Source organism: Acanthaster planci, linkage group LG15, assembly GCF_054643075.1.
Source record: "Acanthaster planci isolate LZ-2023a linkage group LG15, COTS_SCS, whole genome shotgun sequence".
Lineage (NCBI taxonomy): Eukaryota > Metazoa > Echinodermata > Asteroidea > Valvatida > Acanthasteridae > Acanthaster > Acanthaster planci.
The window spans coordinates 5,681,818-5,703,270 of record NC_141791.1 but is presented as its reverse complement, the minus strand read 5'-3'; the positions used below and the strand labels follow the sequence as shown (position 1 = coordinate 5,703,270).

Sequence of the window (21,453 nt, the reverse complement as noted above, 5' to 3'; positions counted from 1 at the left end):
TTGCCTTGCTTTTGAAAACTGTTCCATCCAATGCAACATCTCTTTAAACATGAGACTGTGTAAAACCATTCGAATTCAATGACTTAGAAAGGTTTTGCACAATGGGAAGTTGCGGAAGACACATTTACATATGGCATTGTACAATGACCAGAAAGATAAGGAAATCAAAGTATTGTTTGTATATACTGTGAATGTCTGTGTCCAGAGGTGTTGTAAAATTATCTTCTTCAAATCAGTTAATCCCTCGAAAAACTGTTCATAGCCAGAACAGCATTACACTGAATAACAACGTGTTACCCACCCCAAGGTGTGAACCCCAAGTGTGATGCTTGTGACCGTTTCATTATTCCCTGTTCGGGCCTAGAGAAAAATAACTGGAAGTGAAATTTAAAATAAATCATCCCTCAGCAGCTTAAAGCTTTGTATAAGGGGAAAACAGAAATATGCATGTACACCGACCATTTTTGTTCCAAAAAGACCTAGGTCATTATTACCAAATAGTTGTATAAAACGATGCAACAACAAAAGTGCATGGACACTCAAAACATTCTTCTCATTTATATTATTAGGAAGTAATCAAACAGCAATGGAAACGATAACAGTTTTTAACAAGGGTTACATGTCCATGTTGATGAATCGCTGCACTTGTATCCACAAAGGAATTATTTCAAGGCCGTACAAAAATGAACGGCTAACCTCTAGAGTCAACGTACATGACAACATGTACATGTATGCCATGTACATACACGTACGCAATCAGGAAACGTGTGTTAACTTTTACGGTTCAGGGTTTTGCGAGGCAGTGACATTAAGCATTGTTGATCACCTGCCCCGTAGAGTGTCGTTAACAAAGCAAATGCAAAATTGAAAAAAGTCCTCAACAAAGCGATTTTTTTCTGGGAGAAGTGGTGTAAAGAAATAGTATAGTAAAATGGCCGGGAATTCTAGGATGGGGAATTTCCGCAAACGGGAGAACACAACGTCATAAAGAATGTCCATTGCAGTGTCTGCACTGCTCAATAAGATAGCAGCAACTCCTAACAAATGAAGTCGAGCAGTGACTTCACAACATTATTAGACATATCAAACTGTTTTTAAAATTTTAGTCTCTGTTTCATTTCCCTCAGGAAAAAACTCAAGTACAGTTTATAGGTTACGAAATAGAATCACGCATTGCCCATTAAAAGGTGAGGATTTTCTCGAATGGCCCGTTTTGTTGTATGGATTTTGGTTCATTGTAACATTACTTTCAATAAAGGCAACGGATTTGTTTTAGGGCAAAGGCTTTGATTGTCAAGGCAGAGGCCAAGGTCTTGCAAATGATGTCTTTCAGCTTCAAGTCTTGCGGCTGAGGTCGAGGCTTTATTAATTAACCTGCAAGGCCAAGACCAGGATTCTCTAGTATAGAGCTACTGCTAAAATGAAGTGGCAATCCATCCTGAAGCCCTCCTAGGCACCCACTATACAGTCATTTACAAAGTTAACGACCACCCAAAATGCATTAACCTGAAGAAAAACAAAATTTAAATCAATTAATCATGGCAACTTATGTTTATTTTCAATATGTAACCTTAGTGTCTTGATTGAACAGCTACTCGACCACATTTCCATGTTTTGAAATATTAACTAATATTTAGTGAGCCCTCTGTTTCTGATGACTTCGACTGGCATTAGAAAATAAATGTCATACAAGACCTGCCTTTGCACAAACATTCAGTCAAATAGGCTCATAAAAATACTCTGAGGTTATGGACCTCTGTACAAAAATATGTTATGTAATCATTCAATGAGATAAGGTAATGCAGGCCCATGACAGAAATATCAAGGAAATTTCAGGTGGTTGTAGACCTCTGCAAATTACTTTAATTAAGAAAAAACTTTAATATTTGAAAGTAAGAGCCCATTTGCATACAGCGCTTGACTGACTATATGTCCAGGTTTTCGTGAATAACATTTTAATATAACAAAAGGATGGTTTGCTTCCATGCTTCCATAGTGATGGACATCACACCCTGTTGAAAGGGACCCATAATTTACACTCTAATTGGCAAAATAATGTCAGCTCCTTTATTAGGGCAGTATACCAATAAGATGACGAGCTATCCACAGCACAGGTCAGATCATGTTTTATCTGCCTCAAATTGTTTACAAGGTGTCTGTACAAATCTAGACTAAATCTTTTTCCTCCTCCTTGGTCAAACATGATTTAATAGTTGTATGTTTGCAGAACAGCAAATTTTCAAACAAGTAAAATTTACCTTGAAATTTGAGGAATCGGTGGGCTCTTAATGAGTAGGCTAATGTACTAAAATTGTAAGGTATTTATCCCTCTAAGCCAACGCTAAGGCGTTTGCCCTCAAGCTAAGGCCAAAGTCATAAAATAAAGCTTAAGAACAGCCTAAGGCAAAGGTTCAGTATCAAGGTACTACACCAATGCAACTGCTATTAATCGTTACGAAATGGAGAAGCTTTGTAGTTTGATGTGGAACTGTCTATCCACATCTTGAGTGCTGATCTTTAGGACTTTTTTGCTTTCAAGTCTTTAAGGCACATTTTACGTTATTATAAATTAAAAAAAGATTTTTCCTAAACCATTTTGTCCTCTGGGAAGTGGCACTCACCATCAGTTAAAAATATATTCGTTTCACTGCGACACATTTCACGAGTGTTAAATCCAGACCAGTAACACCCAACAAGTTTCATGCAACAGAATTATTCTCACTAACGTACGTCTAGGGTGGTCAACATACAGATTAGAACAAGTGTTGACTTCAGGTGTTGAGAACAAATTAATGTCACACACTAGACTGATCTTTGTAAGCGGTATGCCCTTTCAACTTTGGCCTTCTATGAAGGTGTAGTGTAGCGTGCGAGCTCCACAAAAAGCTGTCACCGTTCATGACAAAAGTTCAAAGTGAATATAATGTACATGTACCTTGCATACAAAACCGAATACAGTAAAAAAAATGTGCTTTAGAAAAATAGGATATAAGGCCGTTTTCAGAGAATGACGTCAGGGGAGATCCAATGGAAAATCCCGTGTCACTTTCATTCGCACGACAAGCGCGCCTGGCACAAAATGGATTCCTATGACTGATTGTCACCGTCGTGTTTCCTGAAGTTCTTCAGTAAATGATTTCGCAGATATTTGTACTGTGATCATTTTGTTCTCAATTTCTGCGCGTTTTGCTCCGTACCTTTGGAACCAGTGAATGTAAGTGAGCGAGTAAAATTACACACAATATTGCTTCTAACAAGTTTATAGTGAATAGAAATTCATTTCCTTTTTCAGAAGGTTGACCGAGTCATATTTTAAAAAACAGGTACGATAAGTTTCCACTTAGTTTGTGCGCATGCGCTGAAAATCGGTAAAGTCGTGGTCGCTTTGTGTTGCTTGGAATGGCGCCGCCAGCCAGCAAACGACTACAGAGATCTTTCGCATTGTGTAAAGGTTTGTTGAATTTGTGGGCTTTGTTGTGGTCGTGTGCAGAGGGTGACGTCAGGGGAAGTCCCATGGGAATTACAGTTTTTATCTTTAGACACCAGCAGTGCCAAAACCGTTTGGGCCTCTGCCCACAGTCCTTTGTCCGAAAATTCGTTCAGATTTTGAACTCACAGGTAAACCCGTAGCCTACACTGCGATCATCGCGTTTTCTTTTTCTGCACGTTTTACACCGTGTCTTCAGAACCAGTAAGTTGCCACCAGCTTAACCTTCACTAAATGTCGACATTCAACAGTGATTGGAAGATACTTGCCAATGTGAACCGTGAAAGTAAGAGAAGTCCAATTGGGATTGAGTTTGTTGAATAAGTTTAGTCAAAGACTTTCAGTCTTGATATAAGACCATGCATTATCTACACTTACTGTGTTGTCACAAATTCACTTTTCTCTTTTTAATTAACTATTATGGTTCAGGGTTTTGCGTGGCAGTGACATTTAGCATTGTTGATCACCTGCCCCGTAGGGTGTCGTTAACAAAGCAAATGCAAAATTGAAAAAAAAAAGACCTCAACAAAGCACTTTTTTCTAGGAGAGGTGGTGACAAGAAATAGTATAGTAAAATGGCCGGGAATTGTAGGATGGGGAATTTCCGCAAACGGGAGAACACAACGTCATAAAGAATGTCCATTGCAGTGTCTGCACTGCTCCATAAGATAGCAGCAGCTCCTAACAAATGAAGTCGAGCAGTGACTTGACAACATTGCTGGATCTATCAAACTTTTTTTAAAATTTTAGTCTCTGTTTCAGTTCCCTCCGGAAAAAACTCAAGTGCAGTTTATAGGCTACGAAATAGAATCACGCATTGCCCATTAAAAAGTGAAGATTTTCTCGAATGGCCCGTTTCGTTGTATGGATTTTGGTTCATTGTAACATTACTTTCAAAAAAGGCAACGGATTTGTTTTAGGGCAAAGGCTTTGATTGTCAAGGCAGAGGCCAAGGTCTTGCAAATGATGTCTTTCATCTTCAAGTCTTGCGGCTGAGGTCGAGGCTTTATTAATTAACCTGCAAGGCCAAGACCAGGATTCTCTAGTATAGAGCTACTGCTAAAATGAAGTGGCAATCCATCCTGAAGCCCTCCTAGGCACCCACTATACAGTCATTCACAAAGTTAACGACCACCCAAAATGCATTAACCTGAAGAAAAACAAATTTAAATCAATTAATCATGGCAACTTATGTTTATTTTCAATATGTAACCTTAGTGTCTTGATTGAACAGCTACTCGACCACATTTCCATGTTTTGAAATATTAACTAATATTTAGTGAGCCCTCTGTTTCTGATGACTTCGACTGGCATTAGAAAATAAATGTCATACAAGACCTGCCTTTGCACAAACATTCAGTCAAATAGGCTCATAAAAATACTCTGAGGTTATGGACCTCTGTACAAAAATATGTTATGTAATCATTCAATGAGATAAGGTAATGCAGGCCCATGACAGAAATATCAAGGAAATTTCAGGTGGTTGTAGACCTCTGCAAATTACTTTAATTAAGAAAAAACTTTAGTATTTGAAAGTAAGAGCCCATTTGCATACAGCGCTTGACTGACTATATGTCCAGGTTTTTGTGAATAACATTTTAATATAACAAAAGGATGGTTTGCTTCCATGCTTCCATAGTGATGGACATCACACCCTGTTGAAAGGGACCCATAATTTACACTCTAATTGGCAAAATAATGTCAGCTCCTTTATTAGGGCAGTATACCAATAAGATGACGAGCTATCCACAGCACAGGTCAGATCATGTTTTATCTGCCTCAAATTGTTTACAAGGTGTCTGTACAAATCTAGACTAAATCTTTTTCCTCCTCCTTGGTCAAACATGATTTAATAGTTGTATGTTTGCAGAACAGCAAATTTTCAAACAAGTAAAATTTACCTTGAAATTTGAGGAATCGGTGGGCTCTTAATGAGTAGGCTAATGTACTAAAATTGTAAGGTATTTATCCCTCTAAGCCAACGCTAAGGCGTTTGCCCTCAAGCTAAGGCCAAAGTCATAAAATAAAGCTTAAGAACAGCCTAAGGCAAAGGTTCAGTATCAAGGTACTACACCAATGCAACTGCTATTAATCGTTACGAAATGGAGAAGCTTTGTAGTTTGATGTGGAACTGTCTATCCACATCTTGAGTGCTGATCTTTAGGACTTTTTTGCTTTCAAGTCTTTAAGGCACGTTTTAAGTTATTATAAATTAAAAAAGATTTTTCCTAAACCATTTTGTCCTCTGGGAAGTGGCACTCACCATCAGTTAAAAATATATTCGTTTCACTACGACACATTTCACGAGTGTTAAATCCAGACCAATAACACCCAACAAGTTTCATGCAACAGAATTATTCTCACTAACGTACGTCTAGGGTGGTCAACATACAGATTAGAACAAGTGTTGACTTCAGGTGTTGAGAACAAATTAATGTCACACACTAGACTGATCTTTGTAAGCGGTATGCCCTTTCAACTTTGGCCTTCTATGAAGGTGTAGTGTAGCGTGCGAGCTCCACAAAAAGCTGTCACCGTTCATGACAAAAGTTCAAAGTGAATATAATGTACATGTACCTTGCATACAAAACTGAATACAGTAAAAGAAACGTGCTTTAGAAAAATAGGATATAAGGCCGTTTTCAGAGAATGACGTCAGGGGAGATCCAATGGAAAATCCCGTGTCACTTTCATTCGCACGACAAGCGCGCCTGGCACAAAATGGATTCCTATGACTGATTGTCACCGTCGTGTTTCCTGAAGTTCTTCAGTAAATGATTTCGCAGATATTTGTACTGTGATCATTTTGTTCTCAATTTCTGCGCGTTTTGCTCCGTACCTTTGGAACCAGTGAATGTAAGTGAGCGAGTAAAATTACACACAATATTGCTTCTAACAAGTTTACAGTGAATAGAAATTCACTTCCTTTTTCAGAAGGTTGACCAAGTCATATTTTAAAAAACAGGTGCGATAAGTTTCCACTTAGTTTGTGCGCATGCGCTGAAAATCGGTAAAGTCGTGGTCGCTTTGTGTTGCTTGGAATGGCGCCGCCAGCCAGCAAACGACTACAGAGATCTTCCGCATTGTGTAAAGGTTTGTTGAATTTGTGGGCTTCAGATTTCATTTTGTGACGTGTTTCTTGTTAATTATGTGAATATAATAAATAAAAATAAGTGAATATTTGGAAAAAATGGACTTACTTATACTTTACATTTCTGAACGTAAAAAAGGGTATTTTTCACTCGAAAATTTGAATTGTTCTCCAGCTTTTTCACACATGCTGCATATCTTCATAATTGAAAGAGTGTTTGAAAAAGGTTACCAATCATACGTTTAAGCTACTGTGAATTGTCTTTTGTTAGTTTGATCAATTTCAATTTTGGATCTCTGTCGACCGGTCAGCCATGATGTATTGTGCACATACTTCTCTCTCTGGTAGACTACCTGTTGAAAGGATTACGGTGCCCTCTCATTTATACTTTTATAAGAACAAAAAAAAGAAAGAAAGAAAACTGCCAAAGAAATGAAAATTAAAAATGAAATGGAAAATAATCATATTCTTGAGAAAAAATTGAACCTCCTCCAGCCGTTAAATGCTTTTCTTTTAACTAGACGGTTTGCCACCCCCCCCAATCTGGCTACGCCCATGCATATTTTTAACCAATGTGTGTTGCCATTTTGGACCAAACCTCGATGCCGATAACATTCTAATTTCAACAGGCACAGAGAAAAAATGAAGTGAAGGTGAAAGGGAAACCCGCACACTTTCATCACCTGGATTGAAATCCCTAGGCTCCTTGACCTCACAACTATGCGCTCCCACTTGTCATAAACCACCCATACAGTGCAGGACGCTGGGAAGGGCAAATACAACATATGTTTTTTGTCGAGAACGTATTGGATGGAGTCTTTAAAACACGGGTCGACACTTCCGGCTCGGAGCGCATGACACGTGTGCACTTATATTGGTTTGAGCGTTCAATGCTGTGAGGTATTTCATGCGTTGTGTTTGTAAAAGTAGTTTTTAATCTCCCATTTTGAGTACCATAAATTAATAAATTTCGACTGATGAAATTTCAAAATTTATGTAATTTTCAAGTCCGCTTGCTTGTGTTTGGCACTAGGAAAAGGGAGGAAGGAATTAAAAACAGCTTACCCCTCATCTGAATGTGAAAATTCACACCAAAAATGTCGTTGTCTTTGTGTTGGAAAACAAGCTTTGTTGAAATGTAACATCCATTTTTGTTTCAATTAGCAATGTAAAACTAAATCCGGATGCATTTCATCCTAAGATACATTTGAAAACGGCACGCTGTATAGGGCTTACGAAAGAATTGAAATATTCGCTGCGGCAGGATATCAATTTGACGCAGAGACAAGATCTTATAACTCGCCACTGCGAGATACACATTCAACTATCCAAATCGCCATGGCGAGATAATACATTAACTCTAAAACGAATTTTGGAAGTGGCCTTTATACGCTTCCGTATGTTCTCAAATGAAATCGGATCTACTTTAAAAGATATCCCACACATTAGAAAGTAATTTATTAGTCGTCAAACTGCTGAGCTCTAACCAAACCGCCACTCCAGGCTGTTGAAAGAGTACATGTGTGTGCAAAGGATAACGTCAGGGAAGTCCAATGGAAATTCCCTATTCTTTATCTTTAGACGGCTACCGTGCATAAACGGTTTTGTCTTTTGCCCATAGTCCTTTGTCAGAGAAATGGTGGAATGTAGCTTACCGAGATCATTGTGTTTTCATTTCCTGCTGTGTCTTCAGAACCAGTAAGTTGGCACCATTTTAACCTTCACAAAATGTCGACATTCAGCGGTGATTGGAAGATACCTCCCAATGTGAACCCGGAAATTAAGAAAAGTCCAATTGAGTTTGTTAAATAAGTTTAATCAAAGACTTTAAGTCTTGATTTAAGACCATGCATTATCTACATGTATTGTGTTGTCACAAATTCACTTTTCTCTCATTAAGGAGGAAACCACAATGATGCTGGCAGCCGCCCTTCAGATGTCACTGAGTAAGTATGAAAGTTTTAAACCACAACTTCCATCAACTTCAGAAAACAATGAATACCATGGTTAACGGTATCGTCATGTCAATGAACTCAAAGCAAAATATCAAAGCAACCCAGTTTTATGTCATTGAAACCATTTTGGTGCATGTTGTACTTAACACAGTGTCATGGGTTTCGCCATTCCACCCTTCTCGTCACCCATTATAGAAATCCTTTGGACGGGAGGGTAGGTTGTAATTGGGTGTGGCAGGGGTTTTGATTAAGTACAGTGAGCTAGCAAATACATGTATGGAGCCCATACGTTCTAGTGAAATCCTTGCATTTGGGAAACTAATGCGCACTTTCTTTTTAAATGGGCCTTAGGCCTACTGTTCATTTATTTTCTTCTTTAAGACAAATTTAACCTGAAACATTGCTTAACATGAAAGAGAAATTTCATGCAAAAAACCCTGAGCAGCCCTGAAGGTCAAATAATTATTTTTTCCCCATCTCCATTGCATAACGTTACTTGAACGACACGGAAATAGAATCCTGTTTTCCTAGGGTTGTTTTAGTATAAGAAATTATTCTCCCCAAAGTAATAGAGCTTGAAGCGATAGCCTCATGTAAAAATCCCCATAGGCAGACGGAGCAAAGGTTTCAGAAGCTCACAGCGATGACTTTCTTTAACACCCTAGGAATTGATTATGGATTTGTTAGGGTGGATAGAGAAATATGTTTTGGATGGATGGAGTTTGTTGGTGATGGTGATTGCCAAGGATTGTGCGTTTCATAATATTTTTTGTATTTTGATGCTGCTCATTACATGTACCTTGAATTTGATTATGTGTTTGATAAACTCGATCAATTTCACACAAGTTAACGTTTCTGAACAGATCACAGGCTGATCACATTGAAAATATGCCAACATATGTGTCACAAAAGACGGGTAAAATAAAGTTGACGTGTTTCTTTAAATGAATGGCGTTGCACATACAGATCAGCGAGCCAGGAGAGCACCACTGCGTAGTTCATTGGTTGATTCGTTGCCTCCCATCTTTAATTTGTGTACATTGCTTTGCTCTATTTTTCAGCGTTCTTCATTGCCGCAACAGCAAACAGTGAAGAGCAGACCTTGTTCTTAGAACGAGGTTACCAAGGCATTGTACCTTGCAACCCTGATGCCGCCCGTGAATACAGGTTTGATAACCTAGAAGGCGTTTACTGGTACTTTGGTCAGTATGACCGAGACCATTTCATATTCTCTCACTTCCAAGGAGACCTCTATGAAGGAGAAGATATCCCTAAAGGCATGTACGGCGTCAGTAACGACTTCAGTTTAATCATTCAGAACGTCACCGACTCAGACGAAGGAACGTATTTTTACAAGGTTGAACCACTATTGGGGAGAATATACAAAGGATCCGTGGAGGTAGCCGTTAAAGGTTGGTGGAATCATCCAAGCTTGAACTATATAAGACAAGTGAGACGCGAATTACAAATGATACACGTGAAAGATTTTGGTCTTGAAACTTTGGTCTTTGTCAATGAAAAGTTTGTCGTAGATTTTCAGGGCAACGAAACCTTTCCTTCAACGCAGTCTTCCTAAATGATATGCAAATGCTGGGTAAAACATACCGCTGTAGTTTTTTTCAGCATGTTCTTCGAACTTTTTCAACATAACAGTTACCACAAAGCAGCCATCTCCCGTCGTTCCTGGATGTGACCCACGTCCATTAGTAACTGCTGATTCCTGCATTGCACACGAACCATACGATATACTGTCTGTCTACCTGACATGTCAACTAAACCATGCCAAACCTCCAGTAGACCTCCAGTGGCTCCGTGTGTTTGATGATGGTCACACAGAACACATAGAAGCGACTCTTACTACGAAGCTGCTTGTAAATAAACCAGGTGAGTTGATTGTTTGTATTACCTTATATCAGTCCATGTATCTGTCTTATTCGCAGGAATAATCAACTTTGGAAGTTTGTGTTGCCTGCATGCATGAATATGGTCGAAATGAATTCAATGTCATCTCAGTCCGTCAAACTTTCATTTTTACATGTAAAGTTAGGTCTATTATATTTTGATGCCTTTTCATAGTATATATTTCATTTACATTTATGTCCAAGTGGGAAAATAAAAGTGGTTATCGCATTCATTAGCCAGTTACCCTGAGATTTCAGCGTGAGCTCCAGTTTTCTTCAGAAAATCCATTCAATATGCCTATAAATTACTGTAGGCTGAGAAATACGAAAACAAATATGTGTGAAAAAGTGGCAGAAAATTTTGCTTATATCACATATTTTACGAACAAATTTATTAGGCATCTGCAGCCCATCAACGCTTAGATAGAGTGATAGAAGGATTATCAACTTCAGCAAATAATTATGTTCATACAGTGAATATTTCGTTATTAAGCTGTCGTTCCTTGTCTTTTTAAACTTCGTTTAAGATGCTCCCTTAATTTCATTAGGTTTGTTTTTCATCGACGACACTTACACTTCATTATCGTCCTTCCATCTGTCACCAACGAGCGATAACATCACGCGATACAGATGTGAAGCCTATGGCGTAGCGCTTGGGGATAGGAATGGAAGTCACGTTTCAGTCACCGTCAGCAAAGACGCCTTTCCGTCTCATGCAGGTCGGTAAAGGGATAGCTTATCTTTTTAACCCTCTCTCCGCATTTGACTACATTCTGTGTAGGCCCATTTCGAGGCTTTAAATGAATTTGCATGTCCATACCTCCACATGAAGTTTACACAATTTCAGAAAATAGAAAGCAACAACCATTGAGCAAAAGACTGCTTATTAGGGAACTATATTTTAACCAAATGACGTGCATAAAGTATATAGTTATAACTATATACTTTATGCACGTAAAAGATTAATGAGTAAAAAGTTCCTTGAAGAAACAAAATGTACCGGTAAAGTGCTTATACAGGATTTTAGACCATTTGGTTTGGTTTAGCTGCTTTGATAGTTGATATAGTTAATATCAACATGAATAGCTACTAGTGTGCATCGAGCATGTTGATATCTGGTTTAGTTCCTCATCAGAGGGCACAGTAGGGCCAATAGCACTCAGGGCGTTATGAAACACATAATCGGCTATGAGACCTAACTGCTGAGTGACAGACGAGCAAAATAAGGTTTAATATTTGTTTCGTTTTTGAAAGCTGAAAGTCAGGCTTCGTGGCGTGCATTTTAATATAAAAACCGTAAACGCAGATACCTTTCGCGATAAGCATAAATGTGACAGCTGGTTAAGTCATTTTGACGCACAACTAAAAGTCAATTAAGATCGAAATCTACGGAAATTATAAAAAAGATTTACTTGAGGTGTTCCAATAAAGACATTTATTGTCTGGACTCCTTATCTGGTATTGATTTTCTTTTATCAAGATTGCAAGGCTTTCTTAGATCGTGGCCGACGTGGCATTGTACCTTACTCCCCTGATGCGGCTTGGGCACACCAACGTGGAGACCTACAAGGCGTGTACTGGTATTTCCGCCAGAGAGACAGGGAACACGCTATTTTCTCCCACTTTCAAGGTGCAACTGTGCCCCTAGACGGTATCCCTGAAGGCATGTACAATGTCACCAGCAACTTCAGTTTGATCATTCAGAACGTCACCGACTCACACGAGGGGACTTATCATTACGTAGTTGAGTCGAAAGTTGGTCAAATAGACAAGGGATCCGTTGAGGTAGTTATTACAGGTTAGTGAAATTGAATTTGCGTCACACAAAAACCAAGAAAAAATTGTTATGAATTGTAATTGCAATGCCAGTGATTGTTCCTAATCATTTATCGTGCATATGTATATAATATGCGACCACTACATTTTCTTTTAACTCTGCATTGTTCCCACTGGCAGTGACTGCACCCCAGCCGTTTCCCGTCGTTCCTGGATGTGACCCACGTCCATCAGGACCTGATACTTGCATGTTACAAGTACCGTACGACACAATGACTGTCAACCTTACATGTCAAGTCGACCATGCCAAACCTCCGGTAGACCTCCAGTGGTTCCGTGTGTTTCATAATGGTTACACCGAGCACGTAGAATCTACTACTACTACTACGATGTTAGTTTATCAACCAGGTGAGGTTTTGGTGACTCATATTACTTCATCTGCGTCTGCCAACTTATATGAGTTCCTACACTGTAAACCGTGTTTGAATATGTGAGGCCATGACCCGTACTAATGGAATTCTTAGAGCCCACCCATGAAAAGAGCACTGTTCAATTCCCTAATTGAACTTAATCCTTAGCCCAACTTCAATAAAGTAATTCTAGAGCACTATCCGTCCGAGATCTGAAAAGATCTCAAAATGATGGTGCTTTAGTGACACGCATTGAAATATCGATAAAAAATGTTTTTCTAAAGCAGCAATTTTAACTTTGTCACGGTGATGCTTTCAGATAGACCAACCTAAATCCAGACTTGCACAAAACAGGGCCAATCCATGCAATACGTGAATGCAGAAGAAAAGAATGCGAACCCTATATAGGCAGGTGTCTGATCCGTGAAGTTTAATTTTTCAGGTTCATCTTTTGACAACACTTACGTGTCATCATCGATGTTCCATCTGTCACTAACAAGTAACGACAGCATGGTGTACAGGTGTGATGCTTATGGCGTAGCTCTAGGGGACAAGAATGGAAGTCACGTTTTAGTCACCGTCAGTAGAGACCAACTATCGATTGATACAGGTGAGACACGAGTCGCTTTCACTTTCACCATGAAAAGGGTTTGTGACATTCGTCAAGTTTTAAAACAATTACTCTTTGTAACATAAATCTGGTAATATGAAGTGATATTCTGTCGGTTTTAATCTAGGTCCACGTCGTAACAAAATCACCGCGCTGATATAGTGCTCAGTATTAAAGTCACAGCTTCAAAACCCGACTCAGTTGTTTTCTGTGTTGAAAACAATATTTTTTGTGTGAGATTGATAAGAAATGTATGAAGTGGGCTAGTTTAATAATGTGTTAAATTTAAGCGGAATAATAACGATTAATTCACGGGATATAAACCATTAAATTGAAAATAACTAAGCGAAGAGAGCATTATACAGTTTTACTATATTTTTTGTACGAATGGGCAATTAAGTAGCTTAAGGAAACAACTGTCTGTTTTACCCTGTACATCTCATTCAGGTACGACTCAAGAGACGGCGAGCAGCAGTCCTCCAAAAAATGTTCAAACTGCTCTGATTGTCTTGGTGGTGATATTTGGCTTGCTTTCACTTTTCTTCGTTATCATTCTGCTGGTAAGAGGATGATTAGAAAGTCACTCAAACAGCGTGCCGATTGCGTGCACACAGACCATATTATGGTTTGCTCATTTAATAATGTAAACACTCTAAATACGTCGCTATTATGCGCGTGGTTTAGTGCACATAAGGGCATTAGGCCCTATGGCCAAAGAAAATTCTTGTTCAATATCACCAAACGTTGTTGACATTCTAACTGTACCATGGAATTACTTTCTAATGAAAATGCTCTTTCCATCGTCGTGGATTATAGTGTACACAAGCCCATTATTGCCAAAAAACGTCGTTTTCAAGAATAGTTCTATCATGGGATGAAGTACGCATTATGCATGAAAATGAAATGGTGAAAAAAATCCTCGGGAAATGTCTTCATTACCTGCATTTTCTGCAAATCATAGTTGCAATCAAATGCCTGCAAAGATTATATGTACAAACGCTAGACAACGCGAGCTACTTGGTGAATCGCTTACAGTTTGGCGAAAGGATCAAAACACTGGGTAAAAAGGGAGTACAAATAACATTTTCCACAATCTTTCGGTAAAATAAAACAAGTTTGCCCATAAGGAGAGAACCAGTGCGGATGGGTAATCTATTTGCCCAATAGTTAGGCGGTTCATTCACCTGGTACCCAAGGTTGGTTAAAATTGCCCTGCATATAAATACTTAAAGCATATGACTCGATGAGCACGCCCCACGTCTAGAAATTCATAACGTTTATAACAAAGAAATCAACATTAAAATGTTTTAGATAACATTTTTACAGCCACTGTACTATTAGGCTGCCAATGGACCTGAATGGCCATCAGTACCTCATTTACAATCATGGCTCAGACACAGAGGTGGCAGGAAGTCACATTTTGCAAGTCCAAGTCAAGTCACAAGTTATTTGGTATAAACACAAGTCAAGTCAAAAGTCTCTTTGTCCAAGTAAAAGTCTAGCTTGCACATTATTTTGTCCAGCTGTTATAATAAAAAACAACCAGGCGTCAACTTTCGAAGTTACCAGTTACGAGTTATACAAATTTATAGGGATGGTCGAGTAGCATCTGACTTGAGTTGGTAACAAGTCATTTTTTGCAAGTCCAAGTCAATTCAAAAGCCAAATTTTTGCACGTCCAAGTCAAGTCACAAGTCAAAGCTGGTATTTACAAGTCAAGTCACGAAAATAGCGATTCGAGTCCGACTCGAGTCCAAGTCACATGATTCGAGCCACCAACTCTGCTCAGACAATGAGATTTGTACGAGAGATTCCCAGAATGTCCGACTGATGAGCTTTAAATGTACTGTCCACATTTTGCCGTCATGTGCAAACAGTAACTGACGAAGATAGTTTCAGCCTAAACTCCCTGCTAAATTATTCTCTCTGGCAAGCTGTCACTTTTATGTAAACATCAGAAGAAATTGAAATTTAAAGACGATTTATTCTAGAAAATAAAAGCGCGTTGTGTTGACACGACACGTTCGCGCGCGGTTACTGATACCGTAATTCGTTATTTCGTCGTTCCAGCATGTGACATCGCGTAGCTGCATTCAACTGAACGTGGAACCTTTGCCGGCGACGGCAAATCATCGTCCATATATTTTGAATTGGCAAGCTCGGTGGTTAAGACGTCTGCACTAGTAAGCAGGAGGTCGTGGGTTCGAGTCCCACCCGAGTAAGCTTGTGAATTTTTTCGCAAGCTCTCGGAAAAGCACTGAGCATACAGTGTTTACTGATATATATGTTGGGTAAGGGCAAAACCCGTTATATTAATTAACATTTCCCCAACGCAAAAATACATTTTGTAAATACATGGATTCTGAACTCACCGCATTTGCGGAGATAGTATTTCCGGCCAATTTCAGAAAAAATTGCGCTATTTAATTTGGCGTAGATTTTTAAAACGACTTAAAACCTGGTTTCATTTTCACAGTAACAAGTATTCAACTTCGTTTTTCATCCTTCAAATAGATTAATGTGCGTTGTGTCTCATTCAAGCGGTTACAAATAAGTGATTAGGATTTCGGTTTGACGTATACGTTGCCAGTTATAACAAAAATGTGAATTCTTATTCGCCAAAAATAATTATGTCTTTTACTGTGACTCTTAAGAATTGAGTATTCATGTTCATTTGCTGTCATTTAAATTTGCAAAACAATTGCGTTCAATTCGACTAGAAGATACAAGGTTGCACAAATCATGACACACTTTGAATGGTAACAAATTTGATGTTACTCATGAAGGATTATGAATTGTACACTCATTATAATCCTTCAAATTTTCAAGAATTTTCTAAGCTTTCTCCTCATTGTAACAAGACGTGTCTGTACTTTAATTAACTTTGCTGTATGACGTGATTGTGGCAAAACCCTAGTACAAGAAGGAAGGTTCCCTTAGCCTTGGTGTTTGAATAGGATTCGTACAATAGTCGGTATGTTTCCAAAGACAACATGAGGGGTTTATTTTGTTGAGTATTCAAACATGTAGCCAATCAACTAAACATTTTCAAGAATATTACTTCTGTCAGCACACAAAAGAATTCCAATTCTTGACCAGGCATACCATAAATAACACTTCGTGCGAAATTGCCCGCACATGTTGCAAAATAAATTGAGTTAGAAAAAAATCAAATATAATGTTCATTCTATTTCGTTCGAAAACAAATGCTGCTATTAGTAATTTATTTACACATTTCCAAAAAAAAAGACCAGGAATACCTGTAGTTGCAAAACTTGTGGCCCTTGTAAACCCTTAACCGTTTCTGCTTTTGCTTGCCCTTGTAGATACCGAGGATTCTATATCGCCTATTGCCAACAAAGTTGATAAGAGTCAAAGATGCTACTGAGGACATTGAAATGTCTGTTGCTCCTACCAACGTGGAGACTGACAGTGGTGAAATCTCACCACTTCTTGCCCAAAACAAGAGTACAGCTGTTAAATATCATTTACTCTAATTATGGTAGCAAAAGCATAATATAATATAAGTGGATAAGCCATATTCGTTGAAAATAAGGCCCCGTATGAGAGATAGGGCTTGTATGGAGCTCTGGAAGTGCCATCCTACTTGTCCAGATCCTGACATAATTTATCTCAGGATGATGACATATTACGGGCAATATGGCGAAACCATGAGATGTTTTATCGCAGGACGAAGACATCCTGTAATGGAAATGACAACATATTTATCATGGAAAGACGACATTGTAAAGTGATATGATGACATTATTTGTCAATGGGTGCCTTGACAAACCACCTCGAGAACAGGCGGCCTGAGATGGTAGAGTTTTCAAACCATTGTCCTGTTGCCATAAATGATATTATTTAGATGACGTCTCACTGCCTGTTACAAGTTGTTAAGTATACATCACACTTGGTGATGCAGAGGCTGACATCCTAAGCTAATGATTATCGTCATTATCTGAGGATGTCACCATCCAACTTTTACGGTGTCGTCATTCTATGATAAATTATCTGAGATTGTCATTGTCCAACTTTTATGATATTGTCATCCTGTGATAAATTATCTCAGGATGTCGACATGTTGCGTTTAATATATCATCGCGAGAAAAACATGTCAGGATCTAAACATGTTGGATGGCACTTCCAGAGCTCCGTAGGCTTGAGATGGACTGAGGGAAGAGGAATTTGTCAAACTAGATAAGGTAAAACTAGTCGTGTCATGATCCACAATGACCGTATAGAAAAACACCTATTTTTCGTTTCAAACATAGTGTGATATACGCTCTATCGGTGGTCTTTGTTATGACTACGTGAGGCGGCATCAGCAGTAATTGCTGCCACACTAAGCAAGACAGGATCAACAACCGAAATCAAGACAAATGAGGCAGAATCCCGAAATTCACCATAAATTTGACAAACTCTGTCTATAAACTTCTACAGAAATTGGGCCCGAGTGACCCTGTGTCACGTTGAGGGATAGACACATGAGGGCCTGAAGTCCAGTCCATAACTATGTACATGAAAGTATTATATGACAAAATACTGAAAAGATTTTACTAACAAAAAGTTTTATGGGACGGCCACGTGTGCCAAGGAATCAACGATGTTCACTGGGCCATAGAATATTTGTTGGAATGGTAATATGCATGCATCGTGCTTGACGTACGACATTACAGAAAAAGTAAAGATGCCACTTCAAGACCGAAGATCCTGTTATTTGTAAGTCAAGGATACGGAACCTAAATGGAACAAAGGGAATCATAGGGGACGCGACACACTGAAACCAGCTGGGCCTGTAGTGCAGTGAGGTGGCGCTGGCATGGACGGGAGGGGTCAATTAGGTTGACATGACTTCGGGTCTCTTCGGGCTGACACCTCTAAAATACCAAACTAATCCAGTTTGTTATTGAAACAGGAAAACTTTGCCCACCTTTCAAAAGGCTTTAACTTGTTGAACCATCAAAAAGAGTATTTTTTTAATTATTATGTATTATGTCTTGATGGACAAAAATACATGTACAATAAATGTCTCTGTTAGAACAGTGACTTTAAGGAATATGTAAAGAACAGGTACGTTCTTGTTGGTCTTTTTCCAACAAATTGCATTTGCGCAAGTATTATTCTTTATGCATGTACACAGTGTGTGTACCCATCGTTTGGAATGCAGCGAAGAATGTCGTAAGATGGCAAGGATATATATTTTGATTTCATATTTGGGTCATCCATTCTAGTCTGTCTTTGGTTACAGGTACACAACAGAGATTACACCCTACAATGTAGAAAAGGCGTTAAGCTTTTAAAAATTTCTTAACACTTTTTGAACTTCCTGCATATATGTATTTAAATGCTAAGCGAATGCAAAGCTAAACGTATACCACAGAAAAGCATTTAGCCTTTAAATACATTTCTAATCGCACTTTAATAAACATATCGTGGGTTAAACGTGTTAAAAAGTGTTTAAACTTTAATGCCGTCTTTTCAGTGTAGCGCTGACCTTCTATCCCTAAAGATCGTTTGTCATTTTGTTCATAATAAAGAAAAACTGTATCCCTTTGGTTTGAATTTAGGTGAACTGTCCATTCCTGATCAACCGCAGTGGAAGAGGCTGGCGGTTGAACTTGGTTTTACCTCAGACTGCATTGCGTATTTTGAGAGTTTTCGTCCTGGTGAACCTGAGGAAAAAAATCTTGCTGATGCTCTCTGAGTGGAGAGGACAGGGATCATCCCGAGGGACCAGACTACAAAACTGTGTGATGCATTAGCAGCCATTGGCAGAAAGGATCTCGTTTATGAATTACAAGGTACATGTAGTGTTGTCATAATCAGAATTGTAGCTTCGGAAATACTTATAGATCACTTCACACTATTTACCTTTTACATCATAACTATGCACTATGGAAAAAGAAATACCCAGACACCTCTAGGCTGAGATTCAGTTTTTTTGTTCGAACTGTTGAGTTAGCAGACAATATCGATTCGATCGTCGGCTTGACAGATTTTGGTTTCTGGACAAATGAAGGAATAAGTTTGCAGAAACGAGTGCTTTTATATAAAATGTCCAAAGGTCTTTCGAAATGGAACTGAAACGTTCCCTGGACATACTCTTTCTTGAACAGTGTATAATAAGGATTCTCTTTTGATAAATGCAGGCAGAGTAATGGTTCACGAGACCAATCCTAAAATACACCGTCAGCACACAGTGTCATTCATTAAATCGGCAACAAATCGCTTCAGTCCGAGAATGTTATTGGAAAGTCCATTCAAAGGGAACTTGGGGATAATATATTTCTAAAACAAAATAGATTTACTGAAAATTAAATAATATATCTTATGCAAAAAGCGATATACATTTCATGATGTAGAAAAATATTTCTTAATGTATATAAAAATCTTGTAAAACAAAACTTGGAAAAATACATCGAATTAAAAAGAACATGGCAAAATAAATCTCAAAAATTAATTTTTTCCGCATAAAAACGTGCTTCATTTTTTGAAAAAGGCACTAGTTGACTTGAATTGTCAGAGGTGATGTCTTTAGCATACATATGAAACTTTCTTATGCCTGGTTACTAAAACGGCTCGGGAATACAAATATTTTGCTCACACTGTTATAATTATTCCAGAATGAGGATTTTTGTGTCTCTCATAGTCATAATATTGCATGCAAAGCTGTCTTCCGGGCAGTATGTCCCTTTTCCCAAACAACCATCTTTTCCGGTAAATTGTAATGACATGGTTTAAAACAGTTTCCACGGCATAGCAACAATGTAAGGGAGAAGAATTTATTATATTATTGCTTATTGCACTTTTATTGTTATACATGTATCCCCGTGACTCTCGGGAACGCTCTATCGTGGTTCGTTTAAATTTACACATATACGTAATGTAAACAAATTCTCGGATGCCGATATTTTTTTAGCCCAAGTAACAATTTTACACGAATGTCTGTTAAATTAAGAAAAATCACATAAACTCAGTTTTATAATCATGTCTCAATTTCGAAAGTTTGCTTTGTTCAGTGTTACTACATGCATTAGGCATTAGTGCGTCGTATTGAAGAGCTATATCCTTACAATTTTGTTGCTAGGGTTGACTGATAAAAAATTCCACAAGATTTCCAAGGACCTTTGTGAAGCATGGGAGGACCTGGCGTACGAAATCGGGCTCGTCGAAGAAGAACTCGACGAAATAAAAAACAAAAAATCAGTTTCGCAAGATTGCGCTTTTAAAATGCTGACAACATGGAGAGCACTACAATCGACTAAGGAAGACTGTCACGAAGTGCTGTGTAGAGCGCTTGACAAGATCGACAAAAAGGATTTGGCTAACAGACTGAGGAAAGGTAACTCGTTCATTGATGGCAGAAAGAGGCTACTGAGAGTGGGACACATGCTAACGCTGGAGTCGGATTCAAAGAAGTTGTTCAGTGAAGAATTCGAACCGCCATCCGATATGATCATCTACAATCAAGAAGATTTACGGTCACTGAGGGACTATGTAAGAGAAACCGGTGAGTCACGAGATGAACAATTACATGTAGAGACGTTACACGTGATGTGCAGATCACGGGAAGATGTTGATTTGCTTCGAGAAATTATTCAAAGTACTAACATCGATATCTCGAATTTGCTACACCTTCATTATCTGTTATCTAAAAACTGGAAAGAGGAACTGGAAAGCCTCGTGGAAACATTCCAACCCGAGAGAAAATTTCAAACGTTGATTCTAGAATTATACTGGCCTTACAAAGATGATGCCGAATTTGATATGGAGTTTGTGGGTAAATGCGTATATGAAGTAACACGTTACTTTTCTGGAAAAATGGGACTATCACTTGAGAACATGATTCGTTCATGTGGAGATGTCAAGAGTTTGGTGGATACCCTAAAGGGTTGCGAGCTTAGGGTATTTGGGTGTCCTGAAGCTTATTTGCATGGTCACGTGGGTCTTCTAGCTCCTCTGATAACATCTTGCCTCGAGGAGTTGAGGCTCTATGGCGGTAACCTCACCGATGATGACGTCACTGACCTGATTGGTATCCTCCCCAAAGCCCACCCGTTGAGGAGGCTGAACATACACGGTAACAAGCTCAGTTTGGATGGGATCAGTGACATCACAAGCCATCTTACACTTTTCCCTCAGCTCATCCACCTGGATGTTAGTGATATGGGACTTGATGCGGCTCAAGTGAAGGAGGTGGTTGAGAAAAACCTGCCTCTC

The 21,453-nt window shown here is 38.7% G+C and overlaps 1 protein-coding gene across 6 annotated transcripts in view; it reads left to right on the top strand.

The window, feature by feature from the left end:
- Positions 1-21,453, top strand: part of LOC110990509 (uncharacterized) — a 63,378-nt gene that overhangs the window by 4,717 nt on the left and 37,208 nt on the right. Inside the window, exons 3-10 of one of the 6 annotated variants that reach the window (XM_087146534.1) lie at positions 9,778-9,945; positions 10,187-10,417; positions 10,983-11,153; positions 11,915-12,232; positions 12,391-12,618; positions 13,063-13,230; positions 13,678-13,790; positions 16,557-16,698. The exons of 3 other annotated variants lie outside the window; for them this stretch is intronic. In XM_087146534.1, the coding sequence (XP_087002660.1) occupies positions 9,813-9,945; positions 10,187-10,417; positions 10,983-11,153; positions 11,915-12,232; positions 12,391-12,618; positions 13,063-13,230; positions 13,678-13,790; positions 16,557-16,698 (1,504 nt within the window). In that variant the 5' untranslated portion in view covers positions 9,778-9,812. Of the gene's footprint in view, positions 1-3,443; positions 3,692-4,344; positions 6,344-9,777; positions 9,946-10,186; positions 10,418-10,982; positions 11,154-11,914; positions 12,233-12,390; positions 12,619-13,062; positions 13,231-13,677; positions 13,791-16,556; positions 16,699-21,453 lie in introns of those variants that run through there. 2 more of the 6 variants (XM_087146532.1, XM_087146527.1) reach the window with 2 other exon arrangements.